The sequence below is a fragment of the Elephas maximus genome, chromosome 7 (assembly GCF_024166365.1).
Source record: "Elephas maximus indicus isolate mEleMax1 chromosome 7, mEleMax1 primary haplotype, whole genome shotgun sequence".
Taxonomy (NCBI): Eukaryota; Metazoa; Chordata; class Mammalia; order Proboscidea; family Elephantidae; genus Elephas; species Elephas maximus.
In genome coordinates, this window is record NC_064825.1 from 62,677,114 (window position 1) to 62,701,708 (window position 24,595).

Genomic DNA, 24,595 nt, shown 5'->3' on the forward strand with positions numbered 1-24,595 from the left:
TTTCTGCAAAAAAAGATTGTTGGAATTTTGATGGGGATTGCATTGAATTTGTAGATTGCTTTGGGTAGTATTGACATCTTAGCTATATTAAGCCTTCCAGTCGATGAACACAGGATGCCCTTTCATTTATTCAGGTCTTCTTTAATTTCTGTCAGTAACATCGTACAGTATTTTATGTACATGTCTTTCACCTTCTGAAACGCAGCAGCAATGGTGTCAGACCTTGTCCAACTTCAGGGAGAATGAGAATCAGCATCAGCACAAAGCCGACTTATATGAGGTTGAGGTCAGACACACTTCCACTCTTCAAAGTTTTTTCTAATTCTGGCACCAGCTGTCCTCCCCACTGCACTCTATTTCTCTGCTGCCTTTGATAATTTGTTGCAATAGCCACACAACTCACAGGCCATACTCACAGTGACATGGTTTCTTAAGAAATTAACATGGGATCAGGATTAACTTGGAAGTGTCACGGTAAAACACCAGATTTACACTCTGCTAGTTGGAATTGACTCGACAGCAATGCTTTTGGGTTTATTTGTGTTTTTTTTAAGGAATGAAAACAGAGTTTTCCTGAAGGATAAAACATTTCACGAAATGGGCAAACACACCAGCACCCAGGCAAGATTCTGTGGTGAGTTCCAAAGTGCAGGGAGAACGATGAGGTTTTATCAAGTGGAGGGAACAAATGACTGCAGATGGGGGTAGGGAGGTATTACCTGGGAAAAAATTACAAGGATTTTCTTAAACGTCAAGCTTTCCTAACATTAGTTTCTAACCTCTCTAACATGTTTGACCAAGACATTCTCCTTAACAACAGTAAGTCTATTTGTTACATTTTGAGATGTTACATCCTGATGTATGTTTAGCAAGGCATTCTGTGGGACTAATTTTAATTACAGCTGTATGCCTGCCTTTTCCCTCATTTTAAGGTAACTGGCTCATGACTTTACCTAGTTACAGGTTTACAAAGCATTAGCAGAAATGGAGCAGAAGATTCCAGTGAGTGAAAATGCAGAGTTGATTAAGACTTGGTTAATTGATGTTTACCTCATCCTGGTTACAGAGTTATAAGACAGTTACAGGCTTCATCTTAATATCATCCATTCTAATCCTATTTCCTAACCTCCGTGGACATGCTTCAGATAGGCATTCTTTTAAAAGACCAAGGTGAATAACATTCTTAATAAATACCTTCAACAAATAATTTCTCATCTGAGCCAGAAATCCTGCTATGCTCCCTTTGTGTTCCAAGCAGTTAAATTTTTTTAAGAAAGGCTGAATTTTCTCTTTAGAATGATAGAAATAAAGATTTTACTTTAACTCAGAATGGAGTTAAACTTTAGGCCTGAAGTCATCCATTTCAGTTATGCCAGTGCCTCAGTTTTAAGGTTTAAAGTCCACATACAGAGAAGTAACAGGAGTAACTCAGGATATAGTTCTTGAATCCGGGCAGCTTCTGCTTGGCTGCTGCTGTCAGGCCCTCACTCTCATGGATTGGGCCTGGCCTCTACCTCAGCACCTGCTGGCCTGGCCTCTGTTCCCGCTCTGGGCCTGACCTCTGACCCTGCTGAAGCCTGTCCCAGAGCTTATTAACTCCACCAACAAGTGCCTGGAGGCACCCCCCCTGCCCCGCCAGCTGCAAGCCTCCTAGCTGAAGGCCCTCATTTCTCTGGTTCCATGGGTCGGTGTGTGCACTGTAGCCGTCTCACTCCATGGTCAGGAGGCTCACCATGCCCTGTCATGCTGATCTTCAGTGTTACAGCTCTCTCTGTCTCCTGGGCCTAGAAAGTTCTCAGCACAGGGACCCTGGGTCCAAAAGACATACCCCACTTCAGGCTCTTCTTGATGGTAGTGAGGTATCCCCTCAACCTCTGTGGGATGGTTGCTCATATAGGCAAGTGGCTCAATCTTATTGGGCAGATTTTACACACCCTCTTTGCATAATAACTGACCAATCCCCTCACTGAACTGAACTGACCAATCCATTCTCAAATGGCTCTATCTATTTGCATAACTGATATTTTCTACTGGCAGGGACTGGTTTCTTCCCTGGGTAACTGTAACAAGGGAAACTATAACAACTCCTTAGTGCCCAGGAAAAAAATCTCCCAAGCTGATTTCTTCCTCTCTCGTACAGAAGTAAGGCGTAACAGTATACAATGAAACTCATTTCCCTTCTATTCCTATCTTGTTTGTATTTATCATGAAAACGTGTTATATTTTGTCAAATGCCTTTTCTATACTGATCAAGATGAACAAGTGGTCCTTTCCTTTGTTCTATTAGTTTGCTGTATTACATTGGTTGATTTTCTAGTGTTGAACCACCCTTGAATTCCTGGGATAAATCTCACTTGATCATGGTGTATAATCTTTTAATATGTTTTTTGATTTGGTTTGCTAGTATTTTGTTGAGTAGATTGTTTAATTTTTAAGTTTCTTTTAATTCTTTAAGCTTAGAAAAAGCAGTATTATATTCTCTGTCTGTTAATTCCCTTATCTTAGTCTTGGTGATTCTCTTTGTGTGGTCTGTTGTTCCTACTGGTTCCCCTGTTCAGTCTCTTGTTTCCTTTTGCATTGGACATTATTTTTCACTCTATGATGTTTGTAATTATTGGCATGAAAAATAAAGGCCTGAAATGAAGACTTTTCTCCAGATAGGATGTTCATGTATTTATTCAAGTCGCCTTGTCTTAGACCACCTTAACCCAAGTTGTAGGCTTGACTTTCCCTAGATTTCTAGATCTGCAAATCTGTAGAAAGGCTTGTTTCCTTCATGTTTCTCCCTGTGTATATGAGGTGTATGAATTAGACTTCTCACCTGGACATGCCCTAGGCTTTGACTTCTGCCTCTCTCAACTGCAAAAGAACACTAAATCCACAGCCCCAGTTCTTAGCTTTTCCTTCTACTTGTCAAATCTCCTCATTATAAAAGCATTTGTGAGTGCTGAGCTCACTTCTCTGGGTAATCACAGTTTATTTGGGTTCTCATTTTTTATCCTGTAAGCTCTAATGTGATTTTATGATGTCTTTAATATTTCATCAAGCTTATTTAGTTGTGTTCACCCTGAGCAAATGAGAGTTGATTAAAATTTCCAAGCCTCCCATTGCTGGAACAGAAGCCTCAGTGATCAATTTATGTGAGTACACAGGCAACACCACAGCTGGTACGAAGCGTCTTTACCTACTTCAGTCATTTGCTCAGATGTTACCTTCTTAGTGAGGTCTACACTGACATGTCAGTCTCCCTTACTCTGCTTTGCTTTTTCTTTCTCCGTAGCTCTCACCACCTTCTAACGGTCTATATCACGTACTTGTTACTCTTTTCATCTGTGTCCTCTGTGAGAATATTAATTCCAGGAGGGCAGACACCTTTATTTGTCACTTGTATTTCCAATAGCCCACACAGTACCAGATATATTAGAAGTACTCAGTATAATTTTGAATGAATGAAATGATTAATGCCCTGTGATGATTAATTTCATGTCAACATGAATAGCCCATGGTGCCCAGTTGTTTGGACAAACAGTAGTCTAGAGGTTGCTATAAAGGTATTTACATGTGATTAACATTTCATCGGATTACCTTAAACTAAGCAGATTACCCTCTACAATGTGAATGTACTTCACCCAGTCATTTGAAGGACTTAAGACCAAACTATAGTTTCCTGAAGAAGGATTCAGCTTCCACACTGTAAATAGACAACATTGCTGACAACATTGCTAGAATTTCTAGCCTTTTACCTCACATCCAGATTTTGAACTTCCTGTCCTGCCTAATTCTGTGAGCCAGGTTCTCAAAATCAATCTCTCTCTCTGTCTGTCTGGTGGCACAGCAGTTAAGCACTCAGCGACTAAAATGTTGGCAGTTCAAACCCACTAGCTGCTCTGTGGAAGAAAGGTGTGACAGTCTGCTTCCATAGTGATTACAGCATTGGAAACTCTGTGGGGCAGTTCTGTCAGAATCAACTCGTTGACAATGAAGTTATTTATATGTACTACAGAATATATATATGGCCCTGGGTGGTGCAAACACTTTGCTTTCAGCTAGTAACCTAAAGGTTGATGGTTCCAACCCACCCAACAGTGTTGTGGAGGAAAGACCTGGCAGTCTCCTTGCGTAAAGATTACAGCTAAGAAAACCATATAGAGCAGTTCTCGTCTATAACACATGGCATCACCATGATTCTCAATCCATCAAAAGCAACGAGTTTACCTCCTATAATCATGTGAACCAATTCAGCTAGATAAATCTCTCTCTCTTTAGCTCTGTTCACCATGAGAGTTGCTTAAAATTACCAATCCTGCAGCTGCTGGATTCAAAGTGCTCTTCTCTTTTTCTTTCTCTACTGGTTCTGTTTTTCTAGAGAACCCTGATGAAGGAATTCCCTGTGTTTCTATTTGCAAAAAGATGCAATATTTGTCTGAATCCTTAAGTGGGCACAGGAAACAAAAATAAATGTAGCAGTCATCAGCATATTGGGGCTAATTTAGCCTGTTCTGAGAGGCAGTCACTATTTTCGCTGGAAAAGAGTTCAATCCCCTGGAGTTTTAAGAGCAGGATGTGAGCCTGATCATAAACAAATTCCTCCATTAGTTTCTTCCTCACAGACTCAGTTTTATCCAGCTTGCCGGATTCTCCTAGAAATCCTTTTTTGCTTTTGCCCTGCTGAGTCCCTGATGAGTTTGGGAACCTGGTCATTCTCTCAGAGTAAGTCACGTCTTCTGATCTGATTGAACAACTCACACATTAGTCAGGGTGCTCTCTTTCTCTTAGACTCTACCACCACTCATTGCTGTCGAGTCAATTCTAACTTATATTGACCCTGTAGGACAGAGTTGGAAACCCTGGTGGTGTAGTGGCTAAGTGCTACAGCTGCTAACCAAAAGGTCGGCATTTCGAATCCCCCAGGCGCTCCTTGGAAACTCTATGGGGCAGTTCTACTCTGTCCTATAGGGTCGCTATGAGTTGGAATACACTCGATGGCAGTGGGTTGGTTTTAGTGGGTTAGGACAGAGTAGAACTGCCCCATGGGTTTTCCAAGGTGTGGCTGGTGGATTTGAACTCCCGACCTTTGGGTTAGCAGCTGAACTCTTAACCACGGTGCCACCAGGGCTCCAAACGCATTGCTGTGGAGTCGATTTTGACTCATAATGACCCAATTTATAGTGATCCTACAGGACAAAGTAGAACTGCCCCATAGGATTTCCAAGGAGCAACTGGTGGATTCGAACTGCTGACCTTTTGGTATGAAGCTGAGCTCTTAACCACTGCAACACCAGGGCTCCTCTTAAACTCTGGAGACCCCTTAAATCCAAGGCTAGAGTTAGAACTCAGAAAAACAGCTGGAATTTTATGAGTCTGCAAAGACCATCCCCAGCAGATAACCTTTCTATAAGCACAATGTCTTTAGCAATTTTACTGTGTGGTTCCACTTTGTTATTTCCCCTCAGAAGGTGCTCAGTCAAGGCAAAACTACGGTTATCAGGCTCATCTCAGCATAACCTGATGCTGAACATGAACACAGCTTTAAAGGTTTGGAAGTACAATAACCTTAACTTATGACATAGAATTGCTTTTGAAAAATCATGTATGAATAAATATTAAAAAAGATTGTCAGCAGATTAAGGTTTTTTTCATGTGAACCAATTCGTGTTTCTTAATTATAAATTTAATTTGATTTCATTAAAGTTAACTCATTATTTTCTCTGCTTTACTGTCTGAAGATCCACCCCCAGGTATACTATGAAGCCCCATAGTGGCTGATTATTTGCAGACATATTTTGCCCACAGGAAGCAAGTTTCTTTTAATATTACATTAATAGTATATTATTGCATCAAACCCTATAAAATAAGAGGTTTCGTTAAGGAAATATTTTTCTACCAAGCTGTCTCTTGAGAACACCCTTAATCTCATTATTCCTGAGACTGTAGATAAGGGGGTTCAACATGGGGATCACCACCATGTAGAACACAGATACCACCTTGTTCTGGTCAGTAGAGTAGCTGGACTTGGGCATCACATAAATGAATGTGGTGGTCCCATAGAACAGAGTGACTGCAGTGAGGTGGGAGGTGCAGGTAGAGAAGGCCTTGTGGCGGCCCTCAGTGGAGTGCATCTTCAGGATGGTGATGAGGATGTAGGTGTAGGAGATGGCTATGACAAACACTGTGACCACAATAATGGAGCCAGCAGAAAATGAGGGGACCACTGCAGGGATACTGACATCAGAACAGGAAAGTTCAACTAAAGGAGCAAAATCACAGAAAAAATGATTGACCTGATTTGGTCCACAGAAGTATAACGAATCAAAGCAAATAGTACAACAACAAGTATTGAGGAAAGCACATCCATAAGCCATAGAGAATAGCTGGACACAGACTTGCGTGGACATTTTAGTTAAATAAAGCAGTGGGTTGCAGATTGCTACAAAGCGATCATAGGCCATGGCAGCCAGAAGACAGCACTCAGCTGAACCAAAGAAAACAACTGAACCAAGCTGGGTGGCACATCCAAGATAGGAGATTGTATGTCTCTCCACCAGGAAGTTTATAAGCATATTGGGTGTGACAGAAGATGAATAGCCTATGTCAGAAAAAGCCAAGTGGCTCAGGAAAAAATACATAGGATGATGGAGCTGAGAAGAGATTCTGATAAGGATGATTGTGCTGAGATTGCCAGATATGGTCACCAGATAGATGCACAGGATGACCATAAACAGGGCGACCCGAAGGGTAGGATCTTCTGTTAAGCCCAATAAAATGAACTCTGTCACTGCAGTGTGGTTCCCATCCACCAGGGAATCCATGAGACAATGTAGCTGGTTCAAAAAGGGCCTGTGATGAAAATATTGCATTAAAGAAGCTATGAATTTCATGGTTTCATTTTCGTAAATACATACATGGAAGTCTTTATAAACAAATTTTTCAAGTTTTGTTTTAAAAAATTTAATGTTTACTTAAAGCCCCAGAAAAATGTATATATTTATATGCAGCGATGAGTCCCTCTCTAGGTTTAAATCACTTTTATTAAAAGCATCAGATAACTTGGTGGAAATAATGTAGTTTTTTCTGGCTAATATTATTGTTTACAATAGTGCATTCCAAGCGCCTCTAAATGTAAAAATTAGAAAACATAAGACTTATGCAAATAACGAAAGGATTGGTAAGTATAAAAAAAATGTATAAGTACAGGATTACATACTGAAAACTAGCATAATCGCTAATACTTATTTAATGCTTACTAAACAACAGACACAGGACTAAGCATTTTATATACATACTTCTGTTTTAATTTCCATGAAATAATATTAAGTATTTTGTTATTCTCATTTCACAGCTAAGGAAACTGATAGCAGAAAAATTAAGTAACTTACCTGAAGTTGTATACGAAGTGGTGAATCAGGATATGAGCCCCAACGTTTGAATCCAGTCCATTTCGTTAGTAACTACAACATAAATGACGTTGAATAATTATATCGATGAAGTTGAGTATACTTGGAAATTAGTTAATAAGAGATTAACCTTTTTGCTTTCTGATAGCTAACACATAAAAGAGATGTCTAGTTAGTTACATAGTTCAGAAAGTCTATCAGTAAGACGAGAACATTTTTTTAAAGGAGAAATACAGTTATTCTTGATATTAATACAACACATGAATTTCAAATTAGGGAATAGTCACCTTTTGAAAATTTATTAAATATTTGTAGGTAAAATATTATTGTTTTATGAGGGAGTGTGAAATATCAATCTAATCACCATACGAAACACTCCATGACTGATACTCAGGATGTAATTAAAATGCAATTATTCAAACAAATCAAATCATTTTCTACTGTAACAATGTTTTCTAATTGGAGTATTGTAGAATGAAATAATAAGGTATAGCCTCACAAGTTAAGAAGTTTAGCCAGGCTCACCCAGCTAGTGGCCAGGTTGACCCTCAACTGTAAATTTTCTGGCTTTTTATCCTGGGCTTTGTCCGTTGTGTCTTGTTGACTGTGATCCTAGAGCACTCAGACCCATAAATAAAGTAAAACTTTCTGCAAAGATGCTTAAAATAATAAATCTCCAAAGAATCTAGGAGGTCATGAATTCATTAGCATTGTGGCTGAGTGTGAAATGTAGGTAGAGTTTCTGGACTTATGGGTGGATAAATAAGGAGTCCTAGTAATTTGAATTAAGCTCATATTTTTACACTAACCTGACTGGAAACTTAAGTGAATTCAGAGTTACTTGCTAGCTGACTGCTTGATTACATCAGCCTGGTTACCACAACTATGCCTTGTGAGTACAGACACGATCTGAGAGAGCAAAGCGTTCTCAGTGGTGAATTATAATGAATACATCAGGTACTCACAGATGCTGAAATCCTACCTCTTGAAATAATCCGTTCATCTTTCAGTGATAAATCCAATGTCTTTGTATTTATACAGCAACCATGCTATCTTTCTGTTATGGTTTGCCTTTGGGGACAAACCTCTGAAGATTCAAATGTGAATTCAAAGCACCAAAGATCATCATCACATTCTCCAGTGGAAACTGAACAGTTCAAATCCCACGTAGACAACTAGTCTGAAGGGTTCTGTCAAGTCTCAAGTGGCCTATTTATTCATTTATTTTTGTTTCTGTGTAGGTGTTGGTGCACTTTCAGTTGACGATTATCGGGGTATAAGAAAATAAATTTCTTATAACTAAATATTAGTTTTTAATTTACTTTGATATTAAATCTTAAGGGATACTGAAGTTCATGTATAAAAGGTAATTTTATCTTCATACATTCAGCTTGTTCATTTTATAAGTATTTGGTAGTTAGTGTAAGAAATTCCATTTGACACTTTGGGGAATATGAGGTGGGATACCATACAAAGTTGAATTTTTAATAACAAAATTATTTAAGACATGTACATATTTTTCTAGCAAAAGTTATAAAATATCTTAAAAGTGGTATAGATTGAGAACTATCAAGTAAACAAATGATTTCCAAATAAGATAGCCTTTCATACTACATGCCTCAAAGGGATGACTACTGGTTTGTGGCTTATGTGACTCGGGGGATAGCAGTAGAAGCAAGTATCTTCAACCCAAAGTCTCAGTGAAATTCTCCTGCTAATCCTCAGTTTATAAAGTCCTCCTGATGCTCCCTGTGGTGGAAGTGGTGAAGTGGCTCATACGAAAAATGATGGCCCATCATCCCATCCTATACAAATACTAATAAGCCACTAGACAGCAACTAACAACAACGACTAATGATGTTGAACATCTTTTCATGTGTTTTTAAGCCATTTGAATGTCCTCTTCAGTGATCCTTTTGTTGTCATAGCTGATAATCCATGTTTAAGAAATACATCCCACAGCTGTGCCCCTACATTTTCTTGTGAGAATTTTATAGTTTCATATTTTGGTTCTACATCTATTTAAAATTTTTTGTTTGTTAAGATGAATAATGGATTCTGATTCATGTTTCCGCACATAGAAATCGAACTTTTCTAGCACAATTTTTTAAAGAGACTTCCTTTCCCCCAAATAAACTTAGCACCCTTGTCAAAAATTGGCTGATCATAGATGTATGATTTTATTTCTGGAATCTCGTTGCTATTCCATTGGTCTATATCTCTATTATTACACCGTCCCAGGTTGTTTTAATTCCTGTGGCTTTATAGTATGTTTTGAAATCAGGAAGCCTGAGCCTTCCAACTTCCTTCTTCTTCAAGATTGCTTTAGCTATTTGGGGTTCCTTCTCCTTCCATATAAATTTGAGAATTGGTTTTCCATTTCTGCAAAAAAAGGCTGTTGGAATTTTGATGCGGATTGCACTGAGTTTGTAGATTGCTTTGGGTAGTATTGACATCTTAGCTATATGAAGCCTTCCAATCCATTAACACAGACTGTTCTTTCATTTATTCAGGTCTTCTTTAATTTATTTCAGTACTGTCTTAAAGTATTCTATGTACAAGTCTTTCAGCTTCTACAATGAGGTAGCAACAGTGTCGGACCTTGTCTAACTTCAGGGAGAATGAGAATCAGCATCAGCACAAAGCTGATTCATATGAGGTTGAGGTCAGACACACTTCCACTCTTCAAAGGTTTTACTAATTCTAACACCAGCTGTCTTCCCCACTGCACTCTATTTCTCTGCTGGGTTTGATAATTTGTTGCAAGAGTCACACAACTCACAGGCCATACTCACAGCAACATGGTTTCTTAAGGAAGTGACATGGGATCAGGATTAACTTGGAAGTGTCATGGTAAAACACCAGATTTACACTCTGCTAGTTGGAATTGACTCAATAGCAATGGGTTTGATTTTCTGTTTTTTTGTTTTGAGAAACAAAAACCAAGAGCTTTACTGAAGGATAAAACATTTCATGAAATGGGCAAACACACAAGCATCTGGGCAAGATACTGCAGTGTGTTCCAAATTGCCTGGAGAACAGTGAGGTTTTATCAGGTGGAACAAACAAAGGAGTGCAGAGGGGGGGAAGGGGGAGTTCTAGGGCAAAAAATTACGAAGAGTTTCTTTTTTTTTTTCTTTATTTTAATTTTTATTGTGTTTTAAGTGAAAGTTTACAAATCAAGTCAGTCTCTCATACAAAAATTTATATAAAAAACCCAATGCAGTCAAGTCGATTGCGACTCATGACGGCCCTATAGGCCAGGGTAGAACTATCCCATGGTTCTACTCTGGAGTAGAACTGCCCCCTGGTGGATTTGAACTGCCAACCCTTTGGTTAGCAGCTATACCACTTAACCACTATGCCACCAGGGTTTTATATATATTATTTATATACACCCTGCTATATACTCCTAGTTGCTCTCCCTCTAATGAGACAGCACACTCCTTTCCTTCACTCTCTATTTCTGTGTCCATTCAGCCAACTTCTTTGCCCCTTGACTTGTCATCTCCCTTCCAGGCAGGAGCTGCCCACATAGTCTCATGTGTCTACTTGATCCAGAAAGCTCACTCCTCACCCGTATCATCTTCTATCTTATAATCCAGTGAAATCCCCATCTGAAGAGTTGCCTTTGGGAATGGTTCCAGTCTTGGGCTAACAGAAGCTCTGGGGACCATGACCTCCATGGTCCTTCTAGGCTCAGTCAGACCATTAAGTCTGGTCCTTTCATGAGGATTTGAGGCCTGCATCCCACTGGTCTCCTGCCCCATCAGGGTGAATGAACATTCTTTATTTATTATTGAACTTTAGACAAAGGTTTACAAAGAAACTAGTTTCTCATCAAACAGTTAGTACACACATTGTTGTATGACATTGGCTAACAACCCCACAACATGTCAACACTCTCCCTTCTCAACCCTGGGTCCCCTATTACCAGCATTCTCTTCCCTCCTACCTTCCAGTCCCTGTCCTAGGGCTGGTGTGCCACTTTAGTCTTGTTTTGTTCTATGGGACTGTTCAATCTTTGGCTGAAGGGTGAACCTCAGGAGTGGCCTTATTACTGCACTGAAACGGTGTCTGGGGGCCGTGCTCTCATGGTTTCTCCAACCTCTGTCAGGTCAGCAAGTTTGGTCTTTCTTTTTGAGTTAAAATTTGTTGTACAGTTTTCTCCAGCTCTGTCCAGGACTCTCTGTTGTGATCCCTGTCAAAGTAGTCAGTGGTGGTAGCCAGGCACCACCTAGTTGTATCGGACTCAGTCTGGTAGAGGCCGTGGTAGATGTGGTCCCTTAGTCCTTTGGACTAATCTTTCTCTTATGTCTTTTATTTTCTTCATTCTTCCTTGCTCCTGAAGGCATGAGACCAGTGGAGTATCATAGACGGTCTCTCACAGGCTTTTAAGACCCCAGACGCTACTCACCAAAGTAGAATGTAGAACATATTCTTTATAAACTCTGTTATGCTAAGTGAGCTAGATGTTCCCTGAGGCCATGGTTCCCACAGCCCTCAGCCCAGCAATTCAGACCCTCAGGGAGATTGGATGTGTCTATGGAGCTACTATGGCTTTGCCTTGTACAGGTTGTGCTGGCTTCCCCAGTATTGTGTACTGTCTTACCCTTTACCAGAGATACTGCTTATCTATTGTCTATTAGGTGTTTTTCCATCCCCACCCCTCCCCTCCCTTGTAACCATCAAATATTGTTTCTTTTGTATGTAAACGTTTTCATGAGTTTTTACAGTAGTCGTCTCATACAATATTTGTCCTTATGTGACTGACTTTTTTCAGTCAGCATAATGTCCTCCAGATGCATCCAAGTTATGAGATACTTCACAGATTCATCGTTGTTCTTTAGCATTGCATAATACTCCATTGTACCACAGTCTGTTCATCCATTCTTCTGTTGATGGGCATCTAGGTTCTTCCCATCTTTTTGATATTGTGAAGAATGTTGCAATGAACATGGGTTAACATATATCTATTCGTGTGACTGGCTTCTTCCCTGGGTAACTATAAGAAGGGAAACTTTAAGAACTCCTTAGGACCCAGGAAAAAAATCTCCCAAGCTGCTTTCTTCCTCTCTCTCTTTCTTTTATGCAGAAGCAAGGCATAAGGCTACACAAAGAAACTCATTTCCCTTATAATTCTATCTTGTTTGGAGTTTTTATTATGAAACAGTGTTGAATTTTGTCAAATGCCTTTTCTGTATTGATTGAGACAAACAAGTGGTCCTTTCCTTTGTTCTATTAGTTTGCTGTATTACATTGGTTGATTTTCTAGCATTGAACCATCCTTGCATTCCTGGGATAAATCTCACTTGATTATGATGTATAATCCTTCTATATGTTTTTTGATCTAGTTTGCTAGTATTTTGTTGAAATGATTTTGTTTATCTTTAAGGTTATTTCTCTTAGCAGTATTATAAAAAAAATATTAATAGTGTCTGCTAATTTCCTATCTTAATCTTATTGATACCGTTTCTGTAGTCTGCTGTTCCTACTGGTTCCCATGTTTAGTATCTTGTTTCCTTTTCTGTTGGACATTATTTTTCACTCTTTGATGGTTGTAATTATTGCCAGGAAAAAAAAAAATGCTTGGAATGAAGACCTTTCTCCAGATAGGATGTTCATGTATTTATTCAAGTCACCTTGTCTTAGACCACCTTAACCCAAGTTCCAGGCTTGACTTTCCCTAGATTTCCAGGGATGCAAATCTGTACAAAGGCTTGTTTACTTCATGTTTCTCCCGATCATCATGGTCTATATGAGGTGTATGAATTAGACTTCTTACCTGGACATGCCCTAGGCTTTGACTTCTGCCCCTCTCATTCTAAAAGAACACTAAATCCACAGCCCCAGTTCTTGGCTTTTTCTTCTATTTGTCAAATCCCATTATAAAAGCATTTGTGAGTTCTGAGCTCACTTCTCTGGGTAATCAGTGTATTTGGGTTCTCACTTGTTATCTTGTAAGCTCTAGTGTGATTTTATGAAGTATTTAATATTTCATCAAACGTATTGAGTTTTGTTCATCATGAGAGTTGATTAAAATTACCAAGCCTCCCACTGCTGGAACAGAAGCCTCAAAGGTCAATTGTATGTGTGTACTTTTTTTTTTTTTTACACAGGCAGCAGCTAGCATGAAGTATCTTCACCTACTTCGATCCTTTGTTCAGATGTTACCTTCTCAGCAAGGTCTACACTGATATGTCAGTCTCCTTCACTCTGCTCTGCTTTTTCTTTCTCTTTTGAACTCACTAACTTCTAATAGTCTATATCACATACATGTTAGTTTTGTTGTCTGTCTCCTCTGCTAGAATATTAATATCAGGAAGGCAGACACCTTTGTTTATCACTTATATTTCCAATAGCCTACACTGTACCAGAGATATTAGGAGCACTGAGTATAATTTTTGACTGAATGAAATGAATAATGCTCTGTGATGATTAATTTTATGTCAACATGAATAGGCTATGGTGCCCAATTGTTTGGACAAACACTAGTCTAGATGTTGCTATAAAGATATTTACATGTGATTAACATTTAATCGATTGACCTTAAACTAAGCAGATTACTCTCCATAATGTGGATGTGCTTCATCCAATCTGTTGAAGGCCTTATGAGCAGACTGTGGTTTCCTGAAGAAAGATTCAGTTTCAACACTATAAGTAGACGTTGCTGGAATTACCAGCCTTTTAACTGACGTATGGATTGTGGACTTCCTAGCCTGCCTAATCCTACAAGCCAGTTTCTCAAAATCTCTCTCTCTCTCTCTCTCTGGTGGCACAATGGTTAAGCACTCAGGTACTTAACAAATGGTTGGCAGTTTGAACTCACTGGCAACTCAGCAGGAAAAAGATGTGGCAGTCCATTACATAAAAATGACAGCATTGGAAACTCTATGGGGCAGTCTAGTCGAAATTAACTCGACCACAACGAGGTTCTTTACATATATTCCAGAATATATATATGGTCTGGGTGGTGCAAACAGTTTGCTTTTGGCTACTAACCTAAACGTTGACAATTCTAAACCACCCAACAGTGCTCTGGAAGAACGACCTAGCAATTGGCTTCCACAATGTTTACACCTAAGAAAACCATAAGGAACAGTTCTAGTGTATAACACACGGTGTCACCATGAGTGTCAATGGATTGACAGCAAAAGGGTTAGCTCCCATAATCATGTGAGCCAATTCCTCTAGATAAATCCCTATCTCCTTTTAGCTGCGCTCACCATGAGAGTTGCTTAAAATGACCAAACCTGCAGTTGCTGGAACAGAAGGCTCAAAAGTCTGTTCTCTCTTTTTCTCTTTCTGCCAGTTCAGTTTCACTAGAGAAACCTGAATAAAGATATGCCATGTGTTTCTGTTTGTAGAAAGATGCAATTTCTGCCTGAATCCTTACGTGGGGACAGGAAACAGAAGTAAACGTAGCAGTCATCAGCATATAGAGGTGAATTTAGCCTGTCCAGAGGGGCAGTCACTATTTCTGCTGAGGAACAGTCTAGTCACCTGGAGCTTTATGAGCAGGATGTGGACCTGATCATAAATTCCTCCAAGACGTTCTTCCTCACAGACTCAATGTCATCCAGCTTGCTGGATTCTCCTGGAAATCCTTTTTTGCTTTTACTCTGCTCTGTCCCTGATGAGTCTGGGAAATTTATTAATTCCCTCAGAGGAAGTCACCTCTTCTGATCTGATTGAGCAATTCACGGGTTAGTCAGGGTGGTCTCATTCTCTTAGACTAAGGGGACCTCTTATATCTAAGGCCAGAGTCCGAATCGAGAAACAGAGCCTGGAATTTTAAAGAGTCCACAAAGACCAACCCCAGCAGATAAAAGTTCTCCAAACACCATGTCTTTAGCAATTGTACTGACTAATTCCACTTTGTTATTTCCCCTCAGAAGGTATTCAGTCAAGGCAAAACTAGGATTATCAGACTCATATCAGCGTAATCTGCTGTTGAAAATGAAGATAGCCTTAAAGGTTTGGAATTACAATAACCCTAACTTACAACATAGAATTTCTTTGAAAAATAATATATGAATAAAACATAGAAAGGATTTTCAGCAAATTAAGATTTTTTTCATGTGATCCAATTTGTGTTTCTTAATTCTAAATTTAATTTAATTTATTGAAGTTAACTCACTAGTGTCTCTGATTTACTATCTGAAGATCCACGCCCACATATACTGTAAGCCCCACACTGGCTAATTATATGCAGATATATCTTGCCCACAGGAACCAAATTTCTTTTAACATTACATTCATGACATACTATTGCATCAAACCCTACAAACTCAGAGGTTTTGTTAAGAAAATATTTTTCTACCAAGCTGCCTCTTGAGAGCAGCCTTAATCTCATTATTCCTGAGACTATAGATGAGGGGGTTCAACATGGGGATCACCAACCATATAGAACACAGACACCACCTTGTTCTGGTCAGTAGAGTAGCTGGACTTGGGCATCACATAAATGAATGTAATGGTCCCGTAGAACAGAGTGACTGCAGTGAGGTGGGAGGTGCAGGTGGAGAAGGCCTTGTGGCAGCCCTCAGTGGAGCGCATCTTCAGGATGGTGAAGAGGATGTAGACATAGGAGATAGCTATGACAGTCACTGTGACCACAATGAGGGAGCCAGCAGAAAATGAGGGGACCACTGCAGGGATACTGACATCAGAACAGGAAAGTTCAACTAAAGGAGCAAAGTCACAGAAAAAATGATTGACCTGATTTGGTCCACAGAAGAATAAAGAAAAGAAAGAAATCATAAAGGAGGAAGCATTGACAAAACTACCTACATAAGCCACAGAGAATAACTGATCACACACTCGCATGGACATTTTAGTTGAATAAAGCCGTGGGCTGCAGATTGCTACAAAGCGATCATAGGCCATGGCAGCCAGAAGAAAACACTCAAGTGGTCCAAAGAAAGCAGCTGATCCAAGTTGGATTGCACACCCAAGATAGGAGATTGTATTTTTCTCCACCAGGAAGTTTACAAGCGTATTGGGTGTGACAGAGGATGAAAAGCCTATGTCAGTCAAAGCCAAGTGGCTCAGGAAAAAATACATAGGATGATGGAGCTGAGGAGAGATTCTGGTAAGAATGATTGTGCTAAGATTGCCAGATATGGTCACCAAATAGATGCACAGAATGACCATGAAGAGGGTGACCCGAAGCGTAGGATCTTCTGTTAAGCCCAATAAAATGAACTCTGTCACTGCAGTGTGGTTCCCATCCACCAGGGAATCCATGAGACAATGTAGCTGGTGTCAAAAAAAATGTGTGATGAAAAAATTGCATTAAATAAGTTATAAATTTCATGACTCCATTTACATTAGTACACATATGTAAAGTCATAAACAAAAATATCATTCACGTGTCATTGCACATTAATTAATATGTAATGATAAATATATATTTGTTTTTTTTTTTGCATGTTATTATTCAATTATATATATATATACATTTATTGTTATTGGCAAAAACACCAGAAAATTTAAAATATGATGATTTTCCTTTTTATATTATATTTTTCCAAAAATGCTTTTAAGGTGGTTTTCAAGCTAAAGAATAAAAAACAGAAACTGATTAGAATTCTAAAAAGGAATGATGAATACAATACCAAGAAAAATACAGGTTTTGTAATGAAAACGTGAGGAAAAGCTCTTGGGTGAAAGCTGTTAGTGAACGAAATAGGGGGGGAGCCAGACAAAGATGTGAGGTCATCTGAAGTGTAACTTCATCCTGTGTTTGCATGGAGCCTTGAATCTTAAATGGCACCTCAGAGTTGTTGTATCTTGAGGGAAGGAGGTGGGTTTGTTTGTTTATTTGCTTGTTTTGTTTTGTGTCACTCAGTTATTGGGCATGGGCCACCCTAGTGTAAGGGCATGCACTTCCAAATAGTTCCAGGCAATTATATTGCTTTCAGCTGAAAGCATTTCTAAAAAGGGTACAGCTATAAGCTGGTAGCAGTAAGCTCTCAAAGAAACTGAGGAATGTGTCCACCAGCCTGGTAAAGAAGATCTAGAGAGGGTACAAAAATAATCCACCTACCTTCAAAAGCCCCAAATTATTGCTATATATAAGTTTTTAGCAGCACAAGTACGGTTAATCCCGTGACAGCCAGAACTCCATGGGTCTGCCTTGTTTTTTTGGATCTCACAAGTTTTCCTCCTCTGACAGGGTGCAGTCTTGCCACTTTTCTGTCACTCTCCGTTAGTGAAAAACATTTGAGTTTTCCTTCTCTCACGGGTTTCCACCTTACACAGGTTCTGACTTTTGCAGGTTTTACTCTACCTAGACTGCTCCAGTATATCTATTAGCATTGAGGTCTTGGTAGCCAGTGGAGACCATGCCAAGTAATTGCCTCTCTGTATGGAATTCCTTCTTCAAGGCTATAATTTCTGTCTGGGTTTGTTGTATATTATGCAAGCCAAGGGCATCTTGGATGAGGTGGTATTTGTGAATAGGCAACATTTTGGAGGGGGAGATCAGGGAAAGTGCATTTCAGATAGAAGGAACAGGCTACAGACCAAGGAAAGTACAAAACTTAATCAACAGACAGTGAGTTAACTGGTTTGCCTGAAGAACTGATGTTATAAGAGCAGATTTTGGAGATCAGACTTGATAATACATTAAGTTTAGGTTTAGTTGGTAGAAGAATTTGGCTGCCAAGCTGAGGAGAGAGGCAGTTAGGAGCCATTTGTGGATGTCACCAATGGCAGTGCGGTAACTGGGGATTTCAGTGAAAGTGGTTTTTCTTTCTCAGCGAGGTCTTCTACAGGAGAGTTGCCTGCTTGGGGAGCAATGATAGTGATCAAACTATGGGTTCATTTTCTTCCCACCCACTTGCTTCTGACTGATTCCCCAGGTGATGTCTTCTCATGACATGCCATCTTCTTGCCCTGTGAATAGGGCAGAACAGACCTGAGGGACGTGGCAAATTTTCAGAATTATAAAATTAGAAACAATGTACAGGAAGTAAAATATGCCAGGGAGAATCATCTACATTCCAAGATATGTTTCTAACAAGTTGAATTTCAATTATTTTCATTGTTATTGAGAAAAATAAGAACAAATATCACTGAAGAGTCTCTATACTATGTCAGGATTTAGAAAGGAATTTTTTTTTTTTTTTTTGGCATCACATTGTGTGGCAGATCCACAGAGCACAAGACTCATGGCATTTAAAAGAATGATCTCAAGATAATGGTCTCCAGTGGTCTTAGGACTCTCATTAAAGTCTTCCTGGAACTGAGCTCCATCCCTAAGGAATGGAGAGAACACCGCCTTTTCTATAATAGAAGACTGTAATTTCAGATACAGAAAGTGAACTTAGCACAGAATTTTAAGAGGCAAATTGGTCTCAAACTTATTGTTGAATTATAGACATATGAAATCACAGGAAGAACTCCAGAAAGCCATACATGAGTTGTAGGACTGCTAAGTTATCTCTATAGCCTAATTACCTACCTCATGATTTTAAGAGAATGGAAAATGATTCTCATTCTGAAGAAGGTGGGAATTTTAGCTTCCTATTTTTTTTTTATTGCTCTTTACACCAAACAACAACAACAACATTCCTCTTTATAAAAAACATTGTTGTATGTCTTTAATAACCACCCTGGTGGCATAATGGTTAACAGCTGCGACTGCTAAAAGGTTAGCAGTTTGAATCCACCAGGTGCTCCTTGGAAACTCTATGGGAGTTCTGCTCTGTCCTTTAGGGTCTTTATGAGTTGGAATCTACTTGATGGCAACAGGTTTGATTTTGGTATAGATGTTAAGAGCTTGTTAGAGTGTGCTGAAGAAATGATGAGTTAAATTAAGAATGTTGTCTATTCTCTATTCGTGGAAGAGCCAGAACACAGAAAACTACTTGAGGGTAGGTTTGAAGAGCTGAAAGGAGAACAGTGTGGCAAACTCAAGGAAAAATTCAGGTGTGGAAAGAGGTTAGATTGTCCAAAACAGAAAGACTTACACAGGGTTATAGGCATCTTGCTCTCTAGTGACTTCAAGGGTCATTGGGAAGAATATAAATCAAATCATATTGGCATACCCTCTATCGTTCCTGCACTGAGTAGTATAAGGAAAGCACTAAGAATGATTTTGCAAAGTACAAAAAAAAAAAAAGACTAACCCACTGCTGTTGACTTAATTCTGACTCTAGGACAGAGTAAAACTGCCTCACAGGGTCTCCAAAGCTATAAATTTTTATGGAAGCAGACTGCCACATCTTTCTCCCTCAGAGTGGCTGCTAGGTTCAAAAACACGGACTTTCGGGTTAGCAGCCAGGAGCTTAACAACTGCACCACCAGGGTTCCTTTGCAAACTACACATACCCTGATATCCTGGAGATTCTGAAGCTTGCCAAAACTTACGGTTGGTGTGGGTGAGTACATAATATTTTGATAAATTTCCTCTAGCAATTCTGATATGCCCCTCGGAAATTGGCCACTTAAATAAGTCAAGTGTGATTTGTCAAGGGTTCTGTCTTGGGTGAGAAATTTATAATCTCTTACTCCTATAAGCAAACCACTGGTGGAGTTTTGAGAAGTATTGTTTTCGTGGTTCACTATTTTTAAATTTACTTAAGCAAACATGTAGTATCTATATGTGTGTTCACATTGCTAGGTGACATGGTCTTGCCCTCATGATTCTTATAACCTATTTAGAAAGCAGCCAACTATCTTCAGTACATTTCCAAATGAAATAAATGTTAAATAGAGCAAATCATGAACTGAGAAGGAATTAGTAAATATACCTAAGAAATTATCATGGAAGGCTTCCTGAAGAAGATGGGGTTCCATTCATTCCTATAGTCAGTAAACTAACCTTACTCAAAGACCTATGTTTATGAGCTTAGGCTGCAAGTTGGGGGATAAAAATTTTAAACTAAGTCTCTTGCCTGTCTAGTGTAGGTGTCAAGCTTTTAGAAGGCTTCATCACGATAAAATAGGGTACATATCTAGAAGAAATGACTGAAAAAGATGGGGAGGTTAAGGGAGCCTTCCTTGAAGAGGTGAAATTTAAATTATCTTTTCAAGAAAGGTAGGTTTTAGGAGGTAGAGAAGGGCAGGAAAGACATTACAAGTTAGAGAAAACAACGTGTATAAACTAGAGGAGCCATGAAAGGACATGCCATGTTTGGGAAACAGTGGTGTTCAACCTTTTAATATGTTTTTTTAATTTGGTTTGCTAATATTTTGTTTGGTTGATTGTATTTATTTCTAAGTTTCTTTTCTTTTTCAGTATTATAGTCTCAGTCTGTTAATTCCCTTATCTTAGTCTTAGTGATTGTGTTTTTGTGATCTGTTGTTCCCTCTGGTTCCCATGTTTAGTATCTTGATTTCTTTTGTGCTGGGCATTATTTTTCACTCTTTGATGGTCATAATTATTTACAGGAAAAAAAAGGCTTGGAATTAAGACCTCTCTCCAGCTAGGATGTTCATGTATTTATTCAAGTCACCTTGTCTTAGACCACCTTAACCCAAGTTCCAGGCTTGACTTTTCCTAGATTTCCAGGGATACAAATCTGTAGAAAGGCTTGTTTACTTCATGTTCCCCCCCTACCATCATGGTGTATATGAGGTGTATGAATTAGACTTCTCACCTGGTCATGCCCTAGGCTTTGACTTCTGCATCTTTCATCGCCAAAAGAACACTAAATCCACAGCCCCAGTTCTTAGCATTTTCTCCTACCTGTCAAATCTCTTCATTGTAAAAGCATTTTTGAGTGGTGAGCTTACCTCTCTGGGTAACCACGCTTTATCTGGGTTCTCACTTATTATCCTGTAAGCTCTAATGTGATTTTATGATGTATTTAATATTTCATCAAGTTTTATTTCGTGTTCATCATGAGAATTGATTTAATTATCAAGCTTCCCATTGCTTGAACAGAAGCCTAAAAGCTCAATTGTATGTGTGTACAGAGGCAGCACCACAGCTGGCAAGAAGTATCCTCACCTACTTTGGTCCTTTGTTCAGATGTTACCTACTCAGCAAGGTCTACACTGACATGTCAGTCTCCCTTACTCTGCTTTGCTTTTTCTTTCTCCATAGCACTCACCAACTTCTAATAGTCTATATCACGTACTTGTTAGTTTTCTTGTCTGTCTCCTCTGCTAGAAGATTAATTCCAGGAAGGCAGACACCTTTGTCTGTCACTTACATTTCCAATAGCCTACACAGTAACAGAGATATTAGAAGCACTCAGTATAAATTTTTAATGAATGAAATGATTAATGCCCTTTGATGATTACTTTTATGTCAATATGAACACGCTGTGGTGCCCAGTTGTTTGGACAAACACTAGTCTAGATGTTGCTATAAAGGTATTCACATGTGATTAACGTTAAATCAGTTAACCTTGAACTAAGCAGATTTCCTTCCATAATGTGGATGTGCTTCATCCAAACTGTTGAAGGCCTTACAAGAAAATGATGGTTTCCCGAAGCAGAAGGATTCAGCTTCAACACTGTAAATAGACGTTGCTAGAATTTCTAGCCTTTTACCTGACAAATGGATTTTGGACTTCCTAGCCTGCCTGTTCTTGTGAGCCAATTTCTCAAAATCAATCTCTCTCTCTCTGGTTGTGCACTTGGCTACTAACCAAAATGTTGGCAGCAGGAGCTCAGCAGCCATGAAGCAGGACAAAGGTGTGGCAGTCCACTTCCATAAAGATTACAGCCCTTGGAATCTCTATGGGTCTCTTCAGCTGAAATCAGCTAGACCGCAAAAATGTTATTTACATATATTCCTGGCCCTAGCTGGTGCAAACAGTTTGCTTTCAGCTACTAACCTAAGGGTTGACAATTCCAACCCAGCCACAGTGCTGTGGATGAAAGACCTGGCAATCTGCTTCCATAAATATTACAGCCAAGAAACCCATATGGAGCACTTCTAGTCTATAACACATACATTACCATGAGTCTCAATCAACTGACAGCACCAGGTTTAGCTCCCATAATCACATCAGCCAATTCCTCTAGAAAAATCCTTCTCTCTCTTTAGCTGTGTTTGTCATGAGAGTTGCTTAAAATGAATGACCAAACCTGCAATTGCTAGAACAGAAGGCTCAAAGGTCTGTTCTCTCTTTTTCTCCCTACAGGTTCTGTTTCTCTAGAGAACACTGAATAAGACATGCTGTGTGTTTCTTTTACAAAAACATGCAATTTGTGTCTGAATCCTTAAGCGGGGACAGGAAACAGAAATAAATGTAGCAGTCATAAGCATATAGGGGTTAATTTAGCCTGTCCAGAGGGGCAGGCACTATTTTAGCTGAGAAACAGTCCAGGCCCCTGGACTTTTATGAGCAGGATGTGGGCCTGATCATAAATTCCTCCAAGAGTTTCTACCTCAGATTCAATGTCACCAGTTTGCCGGATTCTCCTGGAAATCCTTTATTGCTTTTGCTCTGCTTGGTCCCTGGTGAGTTTGGGAACCGTATTTATTCCCCCAGAGGAAGTCATCTCTTCTGATCTGATTGAGCAATTCACAGGTTACTCGGGGTGGTCTCATCCTCTTAGACTCTGGGGACCCCTTATATCCAAGGCAGGAGTCAGAACCCAGAAACACAGGCTGGGATTTTAAGAGTCCATAAAGACCGCCCCCAGCAGATAAGCTTTCTCCAAGCACCATGTCTATAGAAATTTTACTGTCTGGCTCCACTCTGTTATTTCCCCTCAGAAAGTACTCAGTCAAGGCAAAGGTAGTATTATCAGGCTCATCTCAGCATAATCTGCAGTTGAAAATGAAGATAGCCTTAAAGGTTTGGAGGTACAATAATCGGGACTTAGGACATGGAATTGCTTTTGAAAAGTAATATATGAATAAAATGTAAAAAGGATTTTAGGTACATTAAGATTTTCCTCATGTGGACCTATTTGTGATTCTTAATTTTTAATTTAGCTTATTAAAGTTAACTCACTATTTTCTCTGATTTACTGTCTGCAGATCCATACCTATCTATACTATGAAGCCTCATACTGGCTAATTATGTACAGATATATTTTGCTCACAAGAACCAAATTTCTTTTAATATTACATTAATAGAATATTATTGATTCAAACCCTACAAAATAATAGGTTTTGTCAAGAAAATATTTTTCTGCCAAGCTGCCTCTTGAGAGCAGCTTTAATCTCATTATTCCTGAGACTGTAGATGAGGGGGTTCAACATGGGGATCACCACTGTGTAGAACACAGACACCACCTTGTTCTGGTCAGTAGAGTAGCTGGACTTGGGCATCATATAAATGAATGTAGTCGTCCCGTAGAACAGAGTGACTGCAGTGAGGTGGGAGGTACAGGTGGAGAAGGCCTTGTGGCGACCCTCAGTGGAGCGCATCTTCAGGATGGTGATGAGGATTTGGATGTAGGAGACAGCTATGACAATCACTGTGACCACAATGATGGAGCCAGCAAAAAATGAGGGGGCCACTGCAGGGATACTGAAATTAGAACAGCAAAGTTCAACTAAAGGAGCAAAATCACAGAAAAAATGATTGACTCCATTAGGTCCACAAAAGAATAAAGAAAAGAAGGAAATGGTAAAGGAGGAAGCATTGAGAAAACTACCTACATAAGCCACAGAGAATAACTGATCACAGACTTGCATGGACATTTTAGTTGAATAAAGCAGTGGATTGCAGATTGCTACAAAGCGATCATAGGCCATGGCAGCCAGAAGACAGCAATCAACTGTCCCAAAGAAAGCAACTGATCCAAGTTGGGTCGCACATCCAATGTAGGAGATTGTATTTGTCTCCACCAGGAAGTTTACAAGCATATTGGGTGTGACAGACGATGAAAAGCCTATGTCAGCCAAAGCCAAGTGACTCAGAAAAACATACATAGGATGATGGAGCTGAGAAGAGATTCTGATCAGAATGATTGTGCTGAGATTGCCAGATATGGTCACCAAATAGATGCATAGGATGACTGTGAAGAGGGCGACCCGAAGGGTAGGATCTTTTGTTAAGCCCAATAAAATGAACTCTGTCACTGCAGTGTGGTTCCCATGCACCAGGGAATCCATGAGACAATGTAGCTGGAATGAGAAAAGATGTGTGATGAAAAAATTGCATTAAAGAAGTTATAAATTTCATGGGTTCATTTTCATTAATACACATATGGAAAGTCATCATAAATAAAGATATCATTCAAGTGTCATTGCATATTAATTAATATGTAATCACATATAT

At 39.3% G+C, this 24,595-nt stretch overlaps 2 protein-coding genes and 1 pseudogene across 2 annotated transcripts; all 3 read right to left on the reverse strand.

Annotated features, from left to right (window-relative positions):
• Positions 1 to 5,864: 5,864 nt before the first annotated feature.
• Positions 5,865 to 6,809, reverse strand: LOC126078951 (olfactory receptor 478-like). Its single transcript, XM_049889791.1, has one exon. The coding sequence runs from the start codon at positions 6,807 to 6,809 to the stop codon at positions 5,865 to 5,867; it is 945 nt and encodes a 314-aa protein (XP_049745748.1).
• An 8,888-nt stretch (positions 6,810 to 15,697) lies between these two features.
• Positions 15,698 to 16,643, reverse strand: LOC126079175 (olfactory receptor 502-like; annotated as a pseudogene).
• Positions 16,644 to 23,484: 6,841 nt separating this feature from the next.
• LOC126079561 (olfactory receptor 478-like) lies at positions 23,485 to 24,429 on the reverse strand. Its single transcript, XM_049890654.1, has one exon. It carries the CDS (start codon positions 24,427 to 24,429, stop codon positions 23,485 to 23,487), a length of 945 nt encoding a protein of 314 aa, XP_049746611.1.
• Between the last annotated feature and the right edge of the window lie 166 nt (positions 24,430 to 24,595).